Raw genomic sequence first — 20,286 nt, forward strand, 5'->3', positions numbered from 1 at the left:
GCTTGGTGCCCCTCCTCTCCCTGTGGAAGGTTTCAACTGTCACAGAACCTTTGTTTCTACTAGAACTTTCCTCTAAGATGAGACTTACTGCTTTCCAATGACAATTTATTATTAATAAATTAATATTATTATTTAGTTACTAAAGAAATTATTTTATTTGAATCTGATAAGCCTAATCAGGACTGATCTGGATGAATATTAAAAAGAAATATTGTCTTTATTGTTTGTCCCAGTCCTTCAGAAATTACTGCATATAACTCAACATTGTAAGCCTATTTCAGACAATTACTTTTATTAGTCATGTTTTCTCCATAAATGGTCTCGGTTAGATGACGGTATTAAAACTGTAAAAGGATTGGTTAATCTTCCTAGGAAGTGAGATAAATAGATTTAAGTCAATCCAAATTCTTAGTAAGATTAATTTCCAAGAAATAGAGCATGAAAATCAAAGGATAAGAAACAGTGTTGTTAGTTGCGAAGTCGTGTCCGACCCATCGCAATCCCATGGACAACATTCCTCCAGGCCTTCCTGTCCTCTACCATCCTCTGGAGTCCATTTAAGCTCATGCCTACTGCTTTGGTGACTCCATCCAGCCATCTCATTCTCCATCATCCCCTTCTTTTGCCCTCAATCATTCCTAGCATTAGGCTCTTCTCCAGTGAGAAATCCTTCCTTCTCATTAGGTGGCCAAAGTATTTGAGTTTCATCTTCAGGGTCTGGCCTTCTAAAGAGCAATCAGGGTTGATCTCCTCTAGGACTGACTAGTTTGATCGCCTTGCAATCAAAGGGACTTGCAGGAGTCTTCTCCAGCACCATAGTTCAAAGGCCTCAATTCTTTGACCCTCAGCCTTTCTTATGGTCCAACTTTCACAGCCATACATTGCAACTGGGAAAATCATAGCCTTGACTATACGTACTTTTGTTGGCAGGGTGATGTCTCTGCTTTTTAGTATGCTGTCTAGATTTGCCATAGCTTTCCTCCCCAGGAACATCTTTTAATTTCTTGGCTGCTGTCCCAATCTGTGGTGACCTTGGAGCCCAGGAAAATAAAATCTCACTAGTTCAGTTTCTTTCCCATCTATTTGCCAGGAATTGAGAGGGTCGGATGCCATGATCTTAGTTTTCTTAATGTTGTTTCAAGCCAACTTCTGCACTCTCCTCCTTCACCTGCATCAAGAGGCTCTTTAGTTCCTCTTCACTTTCTGCTATTAGAGTGAGATCATCTACATATATATCTGAGGTTGTTGATATTTCTCCTGGCAATCTTAATTCCAATTTTGGATTCATCCAGCACCACCTTTCTCATGATGTGCTCTGCATATAAGTTAAATAGGCAGGGCTACAGTTTACAGCCTTGCCGGACTCCTTTCCCAATTTTGAACCAATCAATGGTTCAGTGTGTCAGCTCTCACTGTTGCTTCTTGACCCGCATGTAGCTTTCTCAAGAGATTGTTCTCAATAAGATTGTCTGGTACTCCCATCTCTTTAAGAACTTGCCACAATTTATTGTGATCCACACAATCAAAGGCTTTAGCATAGTCAATGAAGCAGAAGTAGATGTTTTTCTGGAATTCCCTAGCTCCCTAGAAACCGTGTATGTCTTTACAATTCTAGCTTTAGAAATTACTGGGGAATGAATACATACACATAGCATCTAGGCTATATTTCAAGTTAAAGGAAAAAGATTGTTATACCTTTGGTATTGTTTGATAGAGGCATTACTATTCAATCAGGCAACAAGTCAGATCCCAGGATATACTAGAAACCCTCATTCTCCACACAGAAATACCAAAGAGTACATACTTTGTGCAATCCATTCCTCTTTATTTTATTATTTATCTTTACACAGTAAAACAATCCAGTGCTAATCTAAAAGTGATCTTGATACTATACAATATGTACACACTACCTAGGATTCAGCCTGGTCAGAGGCAAATCAAGATTCCTAATACCATTTGTACAGCATTTAGAAGAAACTTACTTCAATGTACTTACTCTCTGATCATACTTAAAAACAAAGATTTTTGCTTCAGTATGCAACAGAAATATAAGATTATATTTGCTTTTTGCATTTAAATATTTCATTATCTCTCCAAATGTTACATTTAAAAGAAATTATAACCCAGAAAAAAGCAAAACCATAAAATGTAATTTGACATTAGCATTTAAATAATTCCAGCCCCGTTTCTCTGCTCCATATGTGCAAGAAAAAATATGCAGTTGAAGTAAAACCTTAAACCAGTTTAAAAATCTGGAAATACTGGCAACTCAACCAAATAATCATTTCAGTGCTTTTAGAAGTTTAGAAGAATCACCTGCAAATCTATATAGTAATCATTGGAAGATTGAATGTGAACAAAATAAAGCTGACAGCAATGATTCTTCCTCTGCTAAAATCTATAGAGAATACTTGTTCACATCTAATAAATTCTGCTAAAATAATGTTGGACTATAGCTTGTGGAACTGCAGAGAAAAGTCTATGTAAAATTTATTTGTGAAATAAATGATTCTGAGTGTTGAATGAATTCTTGGAACATACTGTCAACAGCAGAAGGAAATAATTTCATGAGGTATTAATATGATTTCAAAGCCATTTCCATTAATAACAAATCTCTTCATTACAATGTGGCATTCCAGAGGATTACTGAAAACTCTCTTAGTTTATATAGATAAGCTACTACCAAAGTACATTAGGACTTAGTGAAAAGGATGTGGATTAAAAAGAGAACAGCAAGACTACTTTTCTTTGGTAACTTTTAGTTGATGTGGAAATGGCTAAACAGAAGGGAAATTACTCAAATAAATAGGAATAAAATGTCAGGAAAGAAAATGAATGGGTTGAAACACATCCATAAAATTGGATATTTGGTGTGGCTTTCATAAGGAGAAAGGGATTGAGACCTTTATATGGTGCTGATAAAACATTGCATAAATGTGGTGAAAAGGTGTCAAATGAACATAAAGCATTGCTATCAGATGAATATAAAGAATAGGTTTTTGAATATTGCTACAGGAAAGGGAAATTATCTGTATATTAGTTCTACAGGATTGCTTTACTGGCATTGAGCCTGAAAACATGGAAACTATTTTTGAAATACTTCTTAGGTAATTTTTGGGTGGGAGACTTTGGGCCAGGAGAAATACTTTCTTAAAAAAACACAGCCTGATCATGACATTTCCAAAAGGGATTGGATACAATGTTGTGGTAATGTATGCTAACCAAGGCTGAAGTTGATGTCCATATGTTTGCAGTTCTGCAGCACTCAGGCATCTCCCAGATTGTACACTTTTCATAATGCATGAAACTAAATACATTTATTTCACTGAAACCCAATTTGAAGTTGCAAACCAATACAGTCATCTTTTTCTTAACATGCATCGCTCCAGTCATATAGCAGCTCTTAATCCCACACAATCTTCATAATACAAAGTCAGATTTAGACAACATTTTATTGAACAGATAAGATAGAATTTGATTAAAAACTCTTAGGTTAAAGAGTATGCCCAAGTTTGCCATCTTATTGCTTCCTCTATTTATTTTTCAGTGCTGAGGGCTCCTGTGTTGTCAAGTAGCCCACACAGGGATTCAAAACAAGTCCTCAGATATATTTTCATATTGGAAATTAACCACACAAATTCAGTTAGTATCCATGCCATCACATTCTTCAGATTCTGGTTCCATGCTTGGGCAAAAAGAATGGCTCCCCTTGAGCTTGACATCTCTGCGTTGGTAAAACAGTACGTATGCTGCCTTTGTCTGGAAGAAAATGATTGAAAAATATTTTTAAAAAATTCAATACCTACAGAAAAATTGTAATCAAGCTAGCCTATAAAACCCCAGAACTGAGATCTCTGAAATATTCACATACCTAGGTAGAAGTCTTGGCATATTTTTGGAAGCCTCCTCTAATGAATTGAAGCTAACCTCCACAGGACCAAAGTCCTTAGAATTGGAAGGATCAAGGGCTCATTGATAATCTTGCTAAGGTTAGGTTTGATCCTGCTGCTTCCATTCAGGAAGATCTCCCTATTACAAGCTTCCTTCGAGGTGAGTGCCATCCCAACAAGTTACTAGAGCTGACAGAGAGTCTTTCTGAACCAACAATAGCCTTCCTTCCTAGGGTTCAATCTCAGCCAAACCATAACAGCCTCCTGCCATCACTGACTAAATAATCATCAACTTTCTATAACACTCTGTCTTCATCTCCCAAATTTTGCAGGGAATTTAGAATTGTAATTGTTGATGATACTGACTGCTGAATGCTGCTGAGAGGTCAGATAAGACCAGAAAAATTAGACTCTTCAAATCCAAGTCACAATAAAGGTAATTTAATAGAACAACAAATGACATTTCCACCCTATTATTGGACTGAATTCAGAAAGAAAAAGGTCTAGGCCAGGAGTGTCAAACTCACGGCCCACGGGCTGGATACGTCATGTGCTTGTCCCGCCCCCGCCTGCTTTAGCAAAGAGGAAAAAAGTCCCAATATGCCACATGATGCTGCCGTGACGACGCGAGTTTGACACCCCTGGTCTAGGCAATCTATTTTCTCTAGGGTTCTCCTTAGCAGATTCTTCAACAATTTCTTAACAATCTTCTCCCTAAAAGGAAGATCAATATTGGAGATTGCATAGTAGTTGACTAAAACAGGTAGGTAGACTTGTCAGCATCAGCACCCCCAAAGAAATGCTGACCATTCCCAGATCCAACCCATTAAAAGATCCCCTGATCACCTGAACAAGCAAGAAAGGGCATGTCACAATCAAGAAAATAGTGGAGTCATGCAACCTATCACTTAATCAGTGCACAGGTTGAGAGGTTACTCTGAGGAATTGCAGCTAACCCTCTGTTCCTATTGGGTTTTAGGTGAATTCTCTTTTCTGTAGAAAATAATTTGTAGTCCCATTTTAACTTGTTACTTTGATTTAACAGCTGCATTTGTTAAATTCCAAAAGTTACCAGGAAAATGTTTGATTTATACTTACCACTATTTGTTCTTCAGAAGCTGGAGATACATTGCTATCATCAAAGTAGTACCATTTTCCATTGATTTTATTCTTAGCATATGCAGTATCTGACAAATAAACAAATGCAAAAGAAAAATATAATGCTTTAAAATACAGGCTGAGTTTTGCAAGCACAGATAGTCTCTAACATTGTTAAAAAAGCATAAAGGAATTCCCTTTTACTACAGTTGGCAACCATTAATAAATAATTATATAAGAAAAACCCCTCAACACTTTAAAGAACCACAGGTGAGGGAAAAAGGAAACTTTACACTTTGATTTTTTAAAATATTACACAATCATTATATGCTTAATAGATTAAAAGTTAAACACATTCAGTAACAACTAGCAAACTGCCTGGATACACTTTTTCATGGGACTTCATCAGTGTTATTAAACTCATGAAAACTGATTAAACTGATTAATTTAAATATCTGAAGATTCATAGCAATATTTTTATTGAAGATATATAACAAACAGCAGCTTCAGAAAAGGGGAACTTTATGATACAAAAAATACAGATAGTGTGGGGGAGGGAGCAAGAGTTACTCACAGTGCCCTACACCCAAGCCTCCATAGTGATTGGAAACAGCAATTAAGTCATATACATATGGGCTTGCTGCTGGATCACAAACAAACTCAGACATGTTCAAATCCCTATAAAGAAGTCACAAAGATTAATGTTGTGCCAAAAAAAAAAAACATATGCTAATATGTTACACAAAAGACAATCTATTGGTATTTCCAAAACCAGTTTTGAAATTATTCAATCTGTTATTCAACTGTTATTACCAGCAAAAGTCACAATATTGCTGATTACCCACAATGTTCCTGAATAATTCTCTGATACATTTACACAGACACTACTGCTTCATTGTAGAAATATCGGTACTTCAATATAATCAGTTTATGGTAATATAGTCTCTTTTTTTGCTACAAACACATGAGCAACCATGGCAGGCTCTCTGAAGTAGTCACTGGAAAAATGTTAACAGGGCTGGGAAAGATATATTTATACTAAAAAAATTTGTTGTATTGTTACAAATAGTTACAGACAAAAGACATAGAGACATTGCGTGCAAATATTATTCTTCCAAGTAAGGTTACGGTTGAGAGGAAGCAAATTCTCTCTGAGATTCAAAGAAATGCTCTTATACCTAGTATAATCTTTCCAAAATACTTTTCCACGAAAATATAGATAGAGAACATATACTGACAAGGGCACGTTTGAGTTACAATTCTTAACATTACATAAAATCACAATGTGACCACAGACATAATTGTGTTTTTTCACTTTTTTTAAAATATGTATAATTAACCTGATACAGAGGAAAAATCAATTTCTGTTTCCAAGTATACTGACCAAGAGAAACATTTAATTTTTTATTTAACATACTGTGAGCATATTAGGAAAAACATTTTATTTAATTTGTTAAATTATATTATAAAGATATAAATTATTGAATTACCAGAGAATAATATGATTAGAAGAAAGTAACATTTTGCCAAATAAAATATAAATTTAGATTTGGTTCCAAAATATAGCCAGGTATTGCTCAGGTTAAAGATCTTTACTACAAGAATATGTGGACACTAACCATGAGATTCAGGTACCTTAACTGTTGGACTAGTGAGTTGCCAACTCAGAGTAATATAAAACAAAATTACCACAAATCTGAAAATCCAAACCAAAGTAGCTAAAAGGGTAGCTAAAAGGAACAGAAAGTAGAGCTATACAAAATTCCAGAGTAGAGGAACAAAGCAAAAAAGGGAAGGCATTCAGGAAGATGTTGGCATCAAAAATCAGCAACAGGGTACTGTAATTATTTAAGTTGTAACAAGGCTACTTGGACCATATATTCATATGGATATCAGGTCTGACCATACCAATATACCAATATTTATGAAAATTTTACCTGATAGGGAAGTCAACTACCGTGTCAAGTTTATCTCTCCAATATCGATTGTATGAAAAGCGTTTTAAATGCACTACCAAAATGCGTGGTAATGACCAAAGATCAAATTTCTTAGTGGCTTGCTGATGTTTCTTGCAATTAGGACAATACCTGAAACAAATCAAATAGAAATTAAAACAAAAACAAAAGTGTTTGGTGCATATATTAATTCACTTTATTGGAAGGGAATTAATACTTGTTTAATGGGACTTACAATTCCATAGATCTGGAAAAATATAGCAATCTTAAGTAAACCAAATAAACCTTTTGGGATCAGATTTTAGTCCAGTTTTTCTGTATACCAGGGATGTCAAACTTGCAGTCTGCGGGCCGCATCACACACTAGCCATGCTCACCCCCCATTTAGCAATAGGGGGGAAAGTCGCAATACGTCAAGTGATGACATGAGTTTGACACCCCTGCTCTATACCTTACAGGAAGAAAACCTATGGGATTGCTTAGGGCTGGAATTATTTTTAAGATACACAAAAAATCCAGGAGCTTATATGTTGCATAATTGCCTATTATTTCAAGAAATACTACAGAAAGAATAATCTATGGATAAAGTGTCCTGTAGTGCTGTGAGAATGCAGAATACTTTCAGCAAAGGAAAAGAAATGCATAATATACACCACTATTCAGTGCATTTTCAAAAATCATTTTAAGGGAAAGGAATACTAATTCATTCATAAGTGCTTGTCCTCTCACTAGTTCCCCCATTACCCTCAAATCCCATTTAAACTGGAAATAGCAGCAGAATCTACATTTACCAGAAAAATGTAATAAGAATTTTGTCCTCAAAACCAACATATATTGGGCTTGTTTTCAATAATTAATCTTATTTTGTCTGTACTTTTGCTGTTACTGATTTTATCATGGTTTCACTGAACCTTTTTTTTATAAAAATATGACAAACACTTTTATATTACATTAAAAGTTATGTTAATTATCAGTGGAGATTGCATTGTCTTGCATTGTGAAGCTGTCTAGAACAAGTGCTTCTTAATACATGTTTGGAACATGTCTCAAATATATCACAAATGCATAGCTGTGGTGCCATGCAGTTTTCCTGCTGCATCTTTATTTTATTTTATATAGATTCCTAGAGACATTCTTAAAAACAATTACTGGCCATAGCTGAATGGTTTGTTTAGATATATTTGATATATTATGCTATCCTGCCCAGAAAAAATAATAATAAAGAAGATTTTAGAAGCTAAAAAGAGTAGGGAGCAACTCCAACAGTTCCCCTCATGGTACATCAATATAAGCCATTTGAGAATGTCTCTGACATGTTCTTGAAATTACAAATGTTCTAAAAGGGTTGGGGATCCTTGATCTACAAAGTAGATAGTAATGGCAGAGATTTATCTAAGAAAATAGGTCTGCTAGATCTACCAGAAATTAGAAGGGTAATAGGGATCACGTAATAGCCTCCTCATCAGATGGAATCTAATGTGGCTGAGGAAACCCTACTGTCCTGCAGCACTAATGAAAGATAATCTTAATATACATGATCAGCTGTCTTATTTTTGCAATGCCAACACAGCAATTCTCACAGGTATGTAGATAAGGCTACTTTCATATATCTATTAAACAATGAAGAGTGGCCACATGTGATCCTGGTTGTCTGCTTTCTGAAATTGGGATTTCCATTTGTAAGGAAGAATTATATGTCAACATGCAACAGCAACATACAAAGATAATACTCAAGCACAAGCTATGAAATGCGGTTTAAAAAATAGTCAGTAGCAAAAACATACCAGGGATCATGTTCCCCAAGTGTCTCCATAGTTGTAAAAAGTTCTATACATTCTCTAAGGGCTACAGAAGTTTTCTTTTTTTGTGACTGAAACATACTGTTGTGTTTTTCAAATGCCTAAAAACACAAATGTATATTAAAAAGGAGAAAAAACAGACATTTCTAAAAAAGTAGTCAGGGTACACACACTTCACACATACAAAGCTACTGCACCATGGTAGTTGTAGTGACAACAACAAATGTAAATGCATACAAGCAGTTTTCATTTAGCAACTGCCTTCGATAGCAACCATTCACTAATCTAACTAATAACTGGTAGTAAAGAAAAATCCAGTGTGCACAATTAAACCTGAATTTCTATTCCTGACAATAACGCATGTCAGAGAGTAACACTGGGCTTGCTACACGAGAGAAATTTATTTAAACGAGATGGCAGCCACCAGCAATCTTAGCAGCATTTCTGTCTTAGTCACATGTTTACTTATTGACCGTGTCTTACTGTCCGTGTGACTTAGCCACCTTTTCCATAGAACCAATTATTGTTGCTTATCAACATGACAATTGGGAATGGAATTCCCATTATAAGCAGTGTGGTCATAAAGGAAGAAATCACACGGCCAAAGTGGATCACCATAGTTAAGCAAAAAATATTGGGGAAGGCAGATTTGCTTATCAGAAAACGATTGGAAAGGACACAGGTAACAATCAGATGATGGCAAGACACTGAAGCCATCATAAATATGAGTGGGTTGACAAGCATCTGGATTGTGATCATGTGACCATGATCACTTTGTTAGCCTTTGAGCCACTTTGTAGAATGAGATGGATGGCATATAAATTTAATAAATAAACAAACTTCAAGAACAGATTGTAAGACACCTTTCTCAAGGCCATCGTATCTTTGAATTGATAAACAATCGTAAGTTGAGGACTATCTATATTAAAATCTTCATTTATAATTTAAAATAATTTTGATTAGGAACCATGAATAGGCATTTACATTGCAAGATTCCAATCTTCAATCAGCCCATTTATAGGAATAAAAAAGGCATATAAAAATAGGTTATCTGGTCAGAGAAGGAAAAGCAAAAACACTAATAAAATTCATATAATTGAGGATTGCAAGAAAATTACCATGTTGACTGTGGTAAGATAGAGACTTTCAATGCATGCTTTAAAAAAGGAGCAATATCAATCACAATGGCAAAATAAATATTTTTTTGGGGGGGGGGGATCAAATTACAAAATGTTCACTAAGCATACAAATACTCAATAAAATATGATCAGTTGCACGAAGCCATTCTCAATAAGCCTATCTATTCTGCAAAGCAATATTTTATGGTCATATTTATTTACAGAGCCTTTTAAGAAAAATATCAAATCAGAACATCATCATCTTGCCTAGATTTTTTTATAACAGGGATGAAGAAGTCCAACTAGTTCTGCCCTTTAAAAGGGAGACAAAAACATTAATCACCTGAGCTTCATGTTCATCAAAAAGCAGCTTCCGGGTGTCGGAATCCCAATCAATAGCAACAGTTGCATAGGCTGGAAAAAAAAAAATCAATAGTCGCTCATAGAGTTATCACAAATGAAAAGTGCCCATAGTGACATTTAAAAAATTTTAAAAGATACGTACAACTCAGTTTGAGGATCTTCCCTTCTGTGGTAAGGCAGTTTACTTCTGATGTCCCGTAAGAATTCACAAAACTGAAACTGAACAGCTGCTTTTTCTGGTGCTGCTTCCCTTCCACCTGCCCATCCCTCTCTTCAGACCGAGAAGCATCTGCATCTGGTATTTTCTGTTTGTTTTCTTCACTATCCTGATGCTCCATCTCTTCAGCATCACCTAGAATAAATATATTGCGAAGTGTGTTTCCTACTATATTTCAGATTTGCAAGTTCCCTTCTAAACTGAGAAGCATCTGATTCAAAATTACAATGAAGGTAACTTGATTATATTGGAGAGAGTTTGGACTAAATTTGACATGGTTTCAAGTATTTTAAAGATCAGCCAGACTTAGGTTTGTGATTTACAAAAAAGAAAAACATGTCAAAACATATTTAGATTTTAATCTAAATTTGGAGAATTTACCTTCAGATATATTGGTGAAGCCATTGCAAGTGTCATTGTCCAGACAAACATCAGAATATTCTTCTTTTAAATCAATTTTTACATAGCGTCTGAAAAATAATAGTTGGTCCATTAATGGGAAATCAGGCAAATCAATAAGCAAAAATAATTAGTTCCAAAACTGATAGCAATGACTATTTATTACTCATTGTGAACACTGGCATTTAAATATATTAATATTAAATATTCATTGGTCTATATTGCTTTAAAGGAGGAATGGAAGTCTTATGGACAGGATTAGAACTGCAAGCAATAGTATAGTACAGAAAAACACAGTATAACAGATGTGTATTATAACTTCACAATAGCTCATATCAAAATTGAAATAAAAACACTTTTAAATCTGTTTTGAAAATTGGGACGCTATATTAATGCAAAAGTTCCCAAGCTGCATCAAGAAATATGAAGAAATAGTCATCACATATTCTATTGTTTTGTGTTAAGTTTTTTTAAATGAACTTTTTAACTTTTCAACTATCAAATAGGCAGTGTTCAGTATAGAAATAATTCTACTTCTGTAATTTGTTGCAGTCAAAAGTGAAGTCAGTACATGACTCAATTCTACAATTGTTTTTATGACAGTTGTTAAATGAATCACATGGTCATAAATTCAAATTCAGCTTAACCAATGGGTATTTTTTTGTCAGAAAACAGCAAAAAGTGCCACAAAATATGTGACCACAGGATGCTGCAACCGATCATAAATGTGAGCAGGTTGCCCAGCAGCTGAAATGTGATCATATGTCCATGAGGATGGTGCAGCAGTCCTAACTTCGAGGATGGGTCTTTTTTCAAATCCATTGCATCTTTGAATGGTTGTTAAGTGCACTGTCAAACATTGAGGGCTATTTATAATGCAGAATACTTCAAAGAATGTTTATAACCATATGAACAGTATGCCAAGATGTGACCTATACTCACCCAATTCGCTCCAATATAACATTGTATAAATACTCTATTGTGAGCTTGTGTTTGGGTACAGCTATGAGTAGCGGTTGGCCGTAAAGAACTGTCCCCGGGGTAGCACTAGATTGTCTTGCTTTCTTTTCTCTGAAGTAAACCGAGAGTGTGACACATTCAGCACTATCTTCAGTTGCTTTACAAACTTCATATCTGCAAGAAGAGAGAAGATCAAGAGCTGTTTATCATTCCAGGTGGAAGAACATATATTTAATTCATATGAAGCAGATTCCAACTGAAAGTCAGAAAAATATTTCTTAACTGTAGAAACAATTCAACAGAGTCATTCAGAAAAGTGCTATGTTGCTCTTTATTAAGATATATTCATGCATAAACTAGACAGAACCTATTATGAACATATGATCTTCCTTCTGATGCCATTTTAGTGGTACCTGACATTGGCCTAAAATGGTTCATTTTATTCCCTCACCACTTCTGAGACAGCTGGTCTAATAATTCAACACGTTTTCTGAAATCATGGTTTTCCCAATTACTTCTGACAGAGGCACTCTATTATACAGTAATTTTTGATAAAATTATATGTCAAGTATTAAGCTGAAGCTCCGTCTGTTCTATCTGCAGCTGGATTAAGAAATAGAGAACACATGTGTACTATTTTAGAGTAATACCTTGGTTATGATGTTAACTATCACCAAACAACTGACCTGATATTCTACCTAGAGCTGAGTTCAGTTATAACAGTTCATAACCTCTATTCAGATGTGACTGCTCAAACAATCTACAGTTACCATTTGAACCTGCTGCCAAACCTCTACTGGTCTTCTCCTGTTCTAGAGGCTTTCTTTTTTCTTCAAGAGCTAAAAGTTGCTCGATACTTCCTTGTCCTTTTTAGTTCATATTATGAAGACGTTATTAACTATTTTCTCTTGAACAATTTGGAATAAAATGTGCACGCTTTGATTTTCAATAGTTACTATTTGTACTTTCAAAAAACTATTTTAAAAAAAAACATTCTGCTTCCCCTCAAGGATTAAGTAGATGATGCCAATAATTTATATAATCATACTATTGTATTTCCCCTCTGCCCCTAACTGTTATAGATCACATCTCCTATTTAATATCTACATAAAGCCCTGAAGAATGCTATCTGAGGATATTATCAATTTCAACTCTTGGTGACCTAACTAATGTACTCCTGGTTAGCTCTTCCACCTCAAAGTTATGGATGGGGATGCACTACCCCAGATAAAACCGGTGTATAATTTGAGGGGCCTCCTGGAGTTGAAGTCTCACTTGAAGAGCAGGTGGCCACCATGGCTAGGAGGACCTTTGTACAAATTCATTTGGATCAGCAGCCCTGCTATATAGGCACTCATTCCTTAGTGAGTCCTTATCTGAATTATTTTGTACATGGAAATCATTCAAAAACTATAACTGGTCCAGAATGCAGCAGTGTGCATAATTATGGGTGCACCTTGGTACACCCGTGTAGTATCGGTGCTACTATGTGAGGTGAGCTGCACTTTTTATGGTGGCTTCTGAATTTGGTTCAAGGTGTTGGTTGTCACCTTTAAAACCCTTCATGGCTCAGGAACAAAATATTTGAGAGACCATCTATCTCCAATTATTTTTACCCACCCTAAAAAGTCAGACAGGGTTAGCATATTTCAGGTCCTGTCTATTAAATAGTTGCATCTCCCAGGACTCAGGACATGTGACTTCTATGAGGCTGAGCCTGCCTGGTGGAACAGCACATCTCCTGCTGCTCCCAAGATTTGGATAGTGCTGACTATGCTGGCATTTAGAAAAGCCCCCCAAAATTGGCTCTTCTTTTGAGCACTGTGCCAAATTTAATTGTTAATGGTATGGCCACTCAATCCAATCTGGGCAGTTTAACAAACAGTACAAAATGTGACAGGATCCTCAACTATAGTTAACTTGAGGAACCATATTAACTTGAGGAACAAAGCCAGGTCTTAAGGATTTTTTGGAATCCCAATAAAGTGGGTGCTTTCCATATGTCTTTTGGATGTTGCTCCAGAGGATGGGGGCATGACACAAAAGGCATGTTTCCTCAATCCACAAGATGGAAGCATTCAACTGAATGACTTGGAGTGTACACCCTCAGCCTGAATGTACTGGACATACAGAAACAATTGGAAATAATATGGCTCAGTGTTATAATACTGTAATCCATTATGGCTTGTTTAACAACCATAGTTTAGAAAGCATGATTTGGCACAGAATGTGAGCTTAGCAATACATATTTTGAGTGGTGAATATTATGGAGAAGGATGTTGCTCTTCATTCTCAAAATATTAATTCTCAAAATACCAAAAGGGTATTCAGTAAATAATTAATTATACAAATAAATTTCAGAAGTCCAGATCAACCTATAGCTCATTATATGTTTCTAGCTGATGAAAATTCATTAATCTCTCAAAACAAAGACAAATTCAATCACATTTTTAACTAGAAAACTGTTGATATTTGACACTGAGTTAAATCCAAAAATGCTAGGGAATTTCTGAAAGTTTGGCATTCACACAAATAAATCATCAACAGACACATAGCACACCCTGCCCCATCTACATACCATTAAAAAAAAAAAACTACAATCAAAACTTGAAGGAAGGAAACAGCTGAGAGCACAGCCTTTGTATAAGCAAGAAAAAGCAACAGATTAACAAACAACCAATATAGAAACAATATCCTAATCAAGGAATTATGAATAATCAAGCTACCCAGAGTGACTGCATCGGTAAGATAGCGGTAAAGAAATTAAAAAACAATAAAATAAAATAAAGAAATGAAATTAAATAATGAAATGCCACGTGAGTAGTTAACAAACAATGAAATGTCTGCAAAGAAACAACCAAGCTCAAAGAATATTAAGACCCCAATAGTTGAACCCTTATCTATAACCCAGAATGATGTGAATTATCTGGATTCCTTTCAGTCAGGATTCAGGCATGGGATGGAAATGCCATTGGATGTATGTTTGGATGATCACTGTTGGGAGTGATTTAGGGGTAGTGTTTCTGTTCTTGACCTCTCAGCAGCCTTCAATATCAGTGACCATGATATATCCTTCTGGACCGATTCCATGAAGAGGGAGTGAATGGCACAATAATGTGTTTTATACAGGTCTGGTATGCAGGGTTCCATGGGGTATATTACTTTCTTCATTCCTGCAGTATTTGACGTCTACCTGAACTGCTAGGTGAGGTAACCATAGGGCGAGATAGCATTGGTGTGGAGAATGATTGAGATTGGCTCTGCATTTTGGGGCTTTCTGAATCTAGGATTTTACCATTTTATGTACTGGAGGTAGTGGTGCTACCCCAGTCAGACTTGGTGCATAATCTGGGGGTCTTGTAGAATCACAATTCCTGCTCGAGAAGGTGAACAAACATGGCTAGGAGAGCCCTTGTATAGTTTTGTGTTATACATCAGTTTTGCTCCTTCCTGGACCACAAGGCACTACTCACAGTTGTGGTCACCTCAAGAGTGGATTACTATAATATGTTTTACATGGAACCCTTGAAGAGCATCAGAAACTTCAGATAACGCCAAGTGTGGCTGCACAAACAGTTATGGGTGTCCCTAGCATGGGAGATATTGTACCTCTGTTCTGCAAGCTACACTGACTGACTGACTGCTTCCAGGTTCACTTCAAGGAGCTAGTTTTGATCAGATTATTTGAGGGGCCACCTCTTCAGGATTATATCTAACTGCCCCATCAGATCCAGCAGAAGGGTTATATTGCCGGTCTCCTCAGCCAGAATTTCACCTGATGGGATTCAAAGATGTAGTCTTTGAAGGCCCCTTGCCACTTGTTTTTTCATATAGCCTTGAGGATCCAATGGAGAGCCTGCAACATAGCTATATTCTTCTTCTGCAATCTTGGCTTTTCATTTGTTTAATTGTTTTAACTTTTGTTATATTGCTTTAATGGTTGTTGGTTGTCCACTGCATAAAGTCACATTCACTGACGTGGACACTTGTACAGATTTGCCAAACAAATTCTTCCCCATCAGAAATTATGCTTCAATTAGATTAGGATCACATTTCCAACAACGGATAAGGAAAGTACAGGTAGCCCTTACTGATCATTCATTTAGCAACCATTTGAAGTTACAACAGTGCTGAAAAAATAGCTTTAAAGCCATTTACAAATATTTACCACCTTTGTGGTGTCCCTAAGTCACATGATAACCATTATAATCAGTACACAATGTCCTATGCCTGGCCTGTTTTTTCTTTTTCCCTTCCTCTGCAGAGCAGATTGGAAAGAAAGGGATTGTAAGAAAATAAAGTATAAGCCCTTTAGAGTTAAAAGCAATGCAATCATGCTGGCAGCCCAAGGCTAGAAGTCATAGATGTGCTATGCAAACAGACTACAGTACTCCCTTGAAATCTCCTCTCCAATCTTTCCAACAATACTATCTTCCTATATCTTTCTCTCCAATCTCTCCACACGTGAGAGAGGGTTAGTGGGGAAAAAAGCAAACAATTTCTTTAGGCATTCTCTCATTTGCCTGACATTCCCTCATAGCATAGCAATAGCATTTAGACTTAAACACTGCCTCATAGAGCTCATGGGGCTATCTCCCCCCATTGCCTCTTGGAGCAGAGAAACTGAAGAGGAAGATATTTCAAGAGAGTAAACTGTTTCATCTTTTACACATCAAAAACAATGCAACCACATTGGCAGTGGGAAAGTATCAGACGAACAAGAGATTTGCTACAAAAATTACTAGCTTGTGCCCCTCCCCAGAGAAGAGAGATTGGAGAGAAAGGGATTTCATGTATACATCCGAACTAGACTATGGTGTTTCTCTGTGTCATATAATACATGTATAATTTCATATTTATTTATTTAGTTTGTCATGTTTATGTAGTGTATATTGGAGGTGGTGACCTTTTGAGAGCAGTATGCAATTTCATTTTAATGTATGCCGATTAGTGTACATTCAAAGTAACAATAAAGCTATTTTATTCTAATTCTATTCTTATTTCTAGCCAGAAAGCACAGTCATGATTACTGATTTCCCACTTACAGATTGCTTTGCTTAGCAGCCGAGTTGCTGGCCACAATTAGGATTGTTATGCAAAGACTACCTATAGAATTTTCCCTGGGTTAATTCTGTTTCAGGATGCATAAATTAAGGAAACAACATTCCTAGCAACATATTCTATCCTTGCTGTACATTCCCCATAAAATACATAGATGCAGATTATAGAAAGATAGAACGCAAGAGCAGAAGGGTAACTTTTATATTTTAGATACTAAATTAAAATGTCAATAGCTGCTGAATCATCTATTATTCACATATTTCTGAAAATACTTAATAGGTAAAGTAGATAACATGAGAAAATATGGCATTCATTGGTGAAGTTTTATAAATTAAAGATGACCTGCAAGCCATTTTGACAAAATGTAATCAATTCTAAGCATATGTGCTGAATACCTCCATCATCCAGGCTAAAATATCCAAAAGCACTCCTCATGTTCCAATGCCAAATAAAAGATGAAAAGAAGAAAACAACAACAAAGAAGTTGTATGCTTGGGCAATGCAATTTGACAGACACTTACCTGACCCCTTGTAGCCTAGCCCCATGCTCCAGCAGGATCCTTGGTGATTTATGTCATCACCATGATGGCACATGCTGGGGCGTTACATCGGAGCAGGAGCCTAGTGGGGCTGGACATCATGGAACCTAAGGGGAAAAAAAATAAGTGTCCAGCTGTGTGCTGAATGCCTATCTTAGTTTAGCCTGGAGGAATTCAGCACAAGCAACCCAAATTGATTAATTTTGTCAAACTGATTTGCAGATCATCTTTAATACTATCATGTAGTGAGGCCACACTTGGAATACTGCATATAGTTCTGCTCACCAAGATACTGAAACAATGCTGAGACTCTAGAAAATGTGTAGAGAAGACCAACAAAGATGATAAAGGGTCTGGAGGCTAAATCGTATGATGAACAGTTGAAGGAGCTACATACGTCTAGCCAACTGGAAAAAAAACAATTAGAGGGGAGACATGATAATTGTCTTCCAGTACTTGAGGGGCTGTCACGGAAAGGAGAGAATTAAAAGCACCAGAAGACAGGAGAAGAAGTAATAGATGGAAGCTTGTTAAAGAGAGATCCAACCTAGAAATAAGGAGAAACATTCTGATAGTGAGAACAATTAATCAATGGAACAGCTTGCCTCCTGGGTTTGCTAGTTTTGAATTCAATATTTGTACAGGTAATCCTTTACTAATAGACACAATTGGAACTGGGATTTCTATCACCATATGAGATCAAAAACTCAGACATCACATGACCGCATCGCTTAGTGACCACAATCCCACTATGCCCAGCTGCTGTTAATTTAGAATTGCGGATTATTAAATGGATGGAGTTCCAGGTAAGTAGCATGGAGTGCTGCAGGGATATTAGGGAGGCCATGGGAGGCCTGGCATACACCATTTGTGAGTTGGCTACAGTGCAGCAGTGTTGAGCCTCTACTTCAGTCCCAGGGCTGTTGCCGTCACTGAAAAATGCCACCTCAATCCCCACACTGTGACCAGTCATGCCATGCCATGCCAGCACCATTGTGCAAAGCCCAAGTTGCCCTTGCTGCCCCACGCTCCACACACCCTGCTGCTCCCTGCTAATCTTTACCACCTCACATTGATTGTGCACCCATTCCTATGCTTGGATCTAGCCCGACTAGATAAATTAGTGAGAATCTACTCTATAGTAGAAGCCTAATAATAATACTTTTGTTAAAAGTGGCTATAACAACAGAATCTTGCAAGTCTGATTGTGCCATAATCTCTTCCCTTTCTTATGCCCACATGAATTAGGTAGATATCAGACTGAGCTGCTATACTTTCTGCTTGTTTGGGACTTAAAACTCTTACCACTTTGGTAAGGGATCTGTCCTTCGTTACTTTCCACACTAGCTTTGCAAAAGGGTTTGTGACTGACTACAACTGGGACTAAAGTTTTAAATGAGTTTTGGCATTGTGCATAAGCAATAGAGATTAAATACCTAGGAAGATAGGAATTACTAAATTAATGAAATACAGAAAAACTATTAACAGGTTTCTAAACTATAAGTTTACATGTGCTTAGAAACAAAAAGATATTTTGGATTCTAAACTATGATTGGACAAAATTGTTAAATCAAGTATTTAATCCAAATGAATAAAAACAAAATATACATCTTTATTAATACATACAAAATAAAGGAAAACAGAACATAGTGTTTTGAATTTTCTCCTAGATCTTAAAATTTATAAGATAATTTCCATTTGTAGGACTTCAATCAATATATTAAGAAAAAACACATTCTGGTGAATTTGTATTGTTTGTTTCCCTAAACTGATAGTTCAAAAAGCATTTTCAAAAAAGTAACTGGCAGATTTTAGGTGTGCTAGATGCAATAAAATTCTGCTTCATCAGAAGATTTAATTATCCATAGAAAACATCACTGAAAGAATCTATGAAAAACAGTATATTATTTCATGTCTTTTGAGACTTAAGAGCATTAGTTTGTTTAGTCATAATATGGTTTAGGCAACAACTATTCATTGGGGAGAGCAGATGCTTCACTTAATGGTCGTCACGACATGATGTCTTACCTTGAGGACTACCTGTAGCACCAAAAGGTTCATATATGAAACTTAAATCAGTTTTGTAGTTCAACTGATCATTTTTAATGCAGAAAATTGAAGCCTCAGGCTAATCATTTTCCATTTACTGAAAGAACTAAACTGCTCATGTTGAGTTGGAGATATTACTATTGTTATTATAGTAATGGGAAGGTCCAAAAAAACCCTCTGTGGGATATTATATACAAATAATAAAACACATACAGGTAGTCCTTGACTTACAACTATTTGTTTAGTGACCATTCAAAGTTACAATGGCCATTTTTTGGACAGGTTTCTATAAATTATTTCATAGAAAATGGGTGACATATTAGTCTGCACAAATAGGATCAATAATTATTCATTTCTTAGATCTTCATAGTAAAGAAACAAAAATCCTAATCACAACATCTAACCTTCTTGCCTACACATAGAAACTTTTCCAACTCTCCCTTATATAATGAAATTGATCACTACTCTAATAGACTGAATTTGAATTTGTATGAAATGAATACAAAATACTATGCCAAACTAATTTGTACCACAGCAATGGATTCATTACTACATTCTTCTCCAAAGTAAATATAACACTATATTCACATGCTTTGTTTCAAAATATAATACATATTTACAGTTTTATAATCCTTTGAATATAATATTCAGCAACTAAATAAATGAATACAAATATATGCTCACACGCGCAAAGATAATTGATAGTGAAATATATAATGTGAAATGATTACTGAACTTACATTAGTATTTTAACTATGATGTAAAATTTCATTTTCTTTCAAAATATTTCATCTTTGAATGCTGTGTGTATAAACTAAACACTTTTCAGTTGTCAGTT

The 20,286-nt window shown here is 35.9% G+C and overlaps 1 protein-coding gene across 2 annotated transcripts in view; it reads right to left on the reverse strand.

Moving 5' to 3' along the window:
- Positions 1 to 2,776: 2,776 nt before the first annotated feature.
- The window catches only part of USP4 (ubiquitin specific peptidase 4), a 39,776-nt gene continuing 22,266 nt past the window's right edge, over positions 2,777 to 20,286 (reverse strand). The window contains exons 14-22 of one of the 2 annotated variants that reach the window (XM_032210026.1): positions 11,782 to 11,973; positions 10,822 to 10,910; positions 10,366 to 10,575; positions 10,204 to 10,274; positions 8,728 to 8,843; positions 6,926 to 7,075; positions 5,563 to 5,666; positions 4,989 to 5,077; positions 2,777 to 3,759 (exon numbers count right to left, since the gene is read on the reverse strand). In XM_032210026.1, the coding sequence (XP_032065917.1) occupies positions 3,640 to 3,759; positions 4,989 to 5,077; positions 5,563 to 5,666; positions 6,926 to 7,075; positions 8,728 to 8,843; positions 10,204 to 10,274; positions 10,366 to 10,575; positions 10,822 to 10,910; positions 11,782 to 11,973 (1,141 nt within the window). In that variant the 3' untranslated portion in view covers positions 2,777 to 3,639. Of the gene's footprint in view, positions 3,760 to 4,988; positions 5,078 to 5,562; positions 5,667 to 6,925; positions 7,076 to 8,727; positions 8,844 to 10,203; positions 10,275 to 10,365; positions 10,576 to 10,821; positions 10,911 to 11,781; positions 11,974 to 17,381; positions 17,507 to 20,286 lie in introns of those variants that run through there. The other variant, XR_004254718.1, reaches the window with a different exon arrangement.

Source organism: Thamnophis elegans, chromosome 2 (assembly GCF_009769535.1).
Source record: "Thamnophis elegans isolate rThaEle1 chromosome 2, rThaEle1.pri, whole genome shotgun sequence".
Taxonomy (NCBI): domain Eukaryota; kingdom Metazoa; phylum Chordata; class Lepidosauria; order Squamata; family Colubridae; genus Thamnophis; species Thamnophis elegans.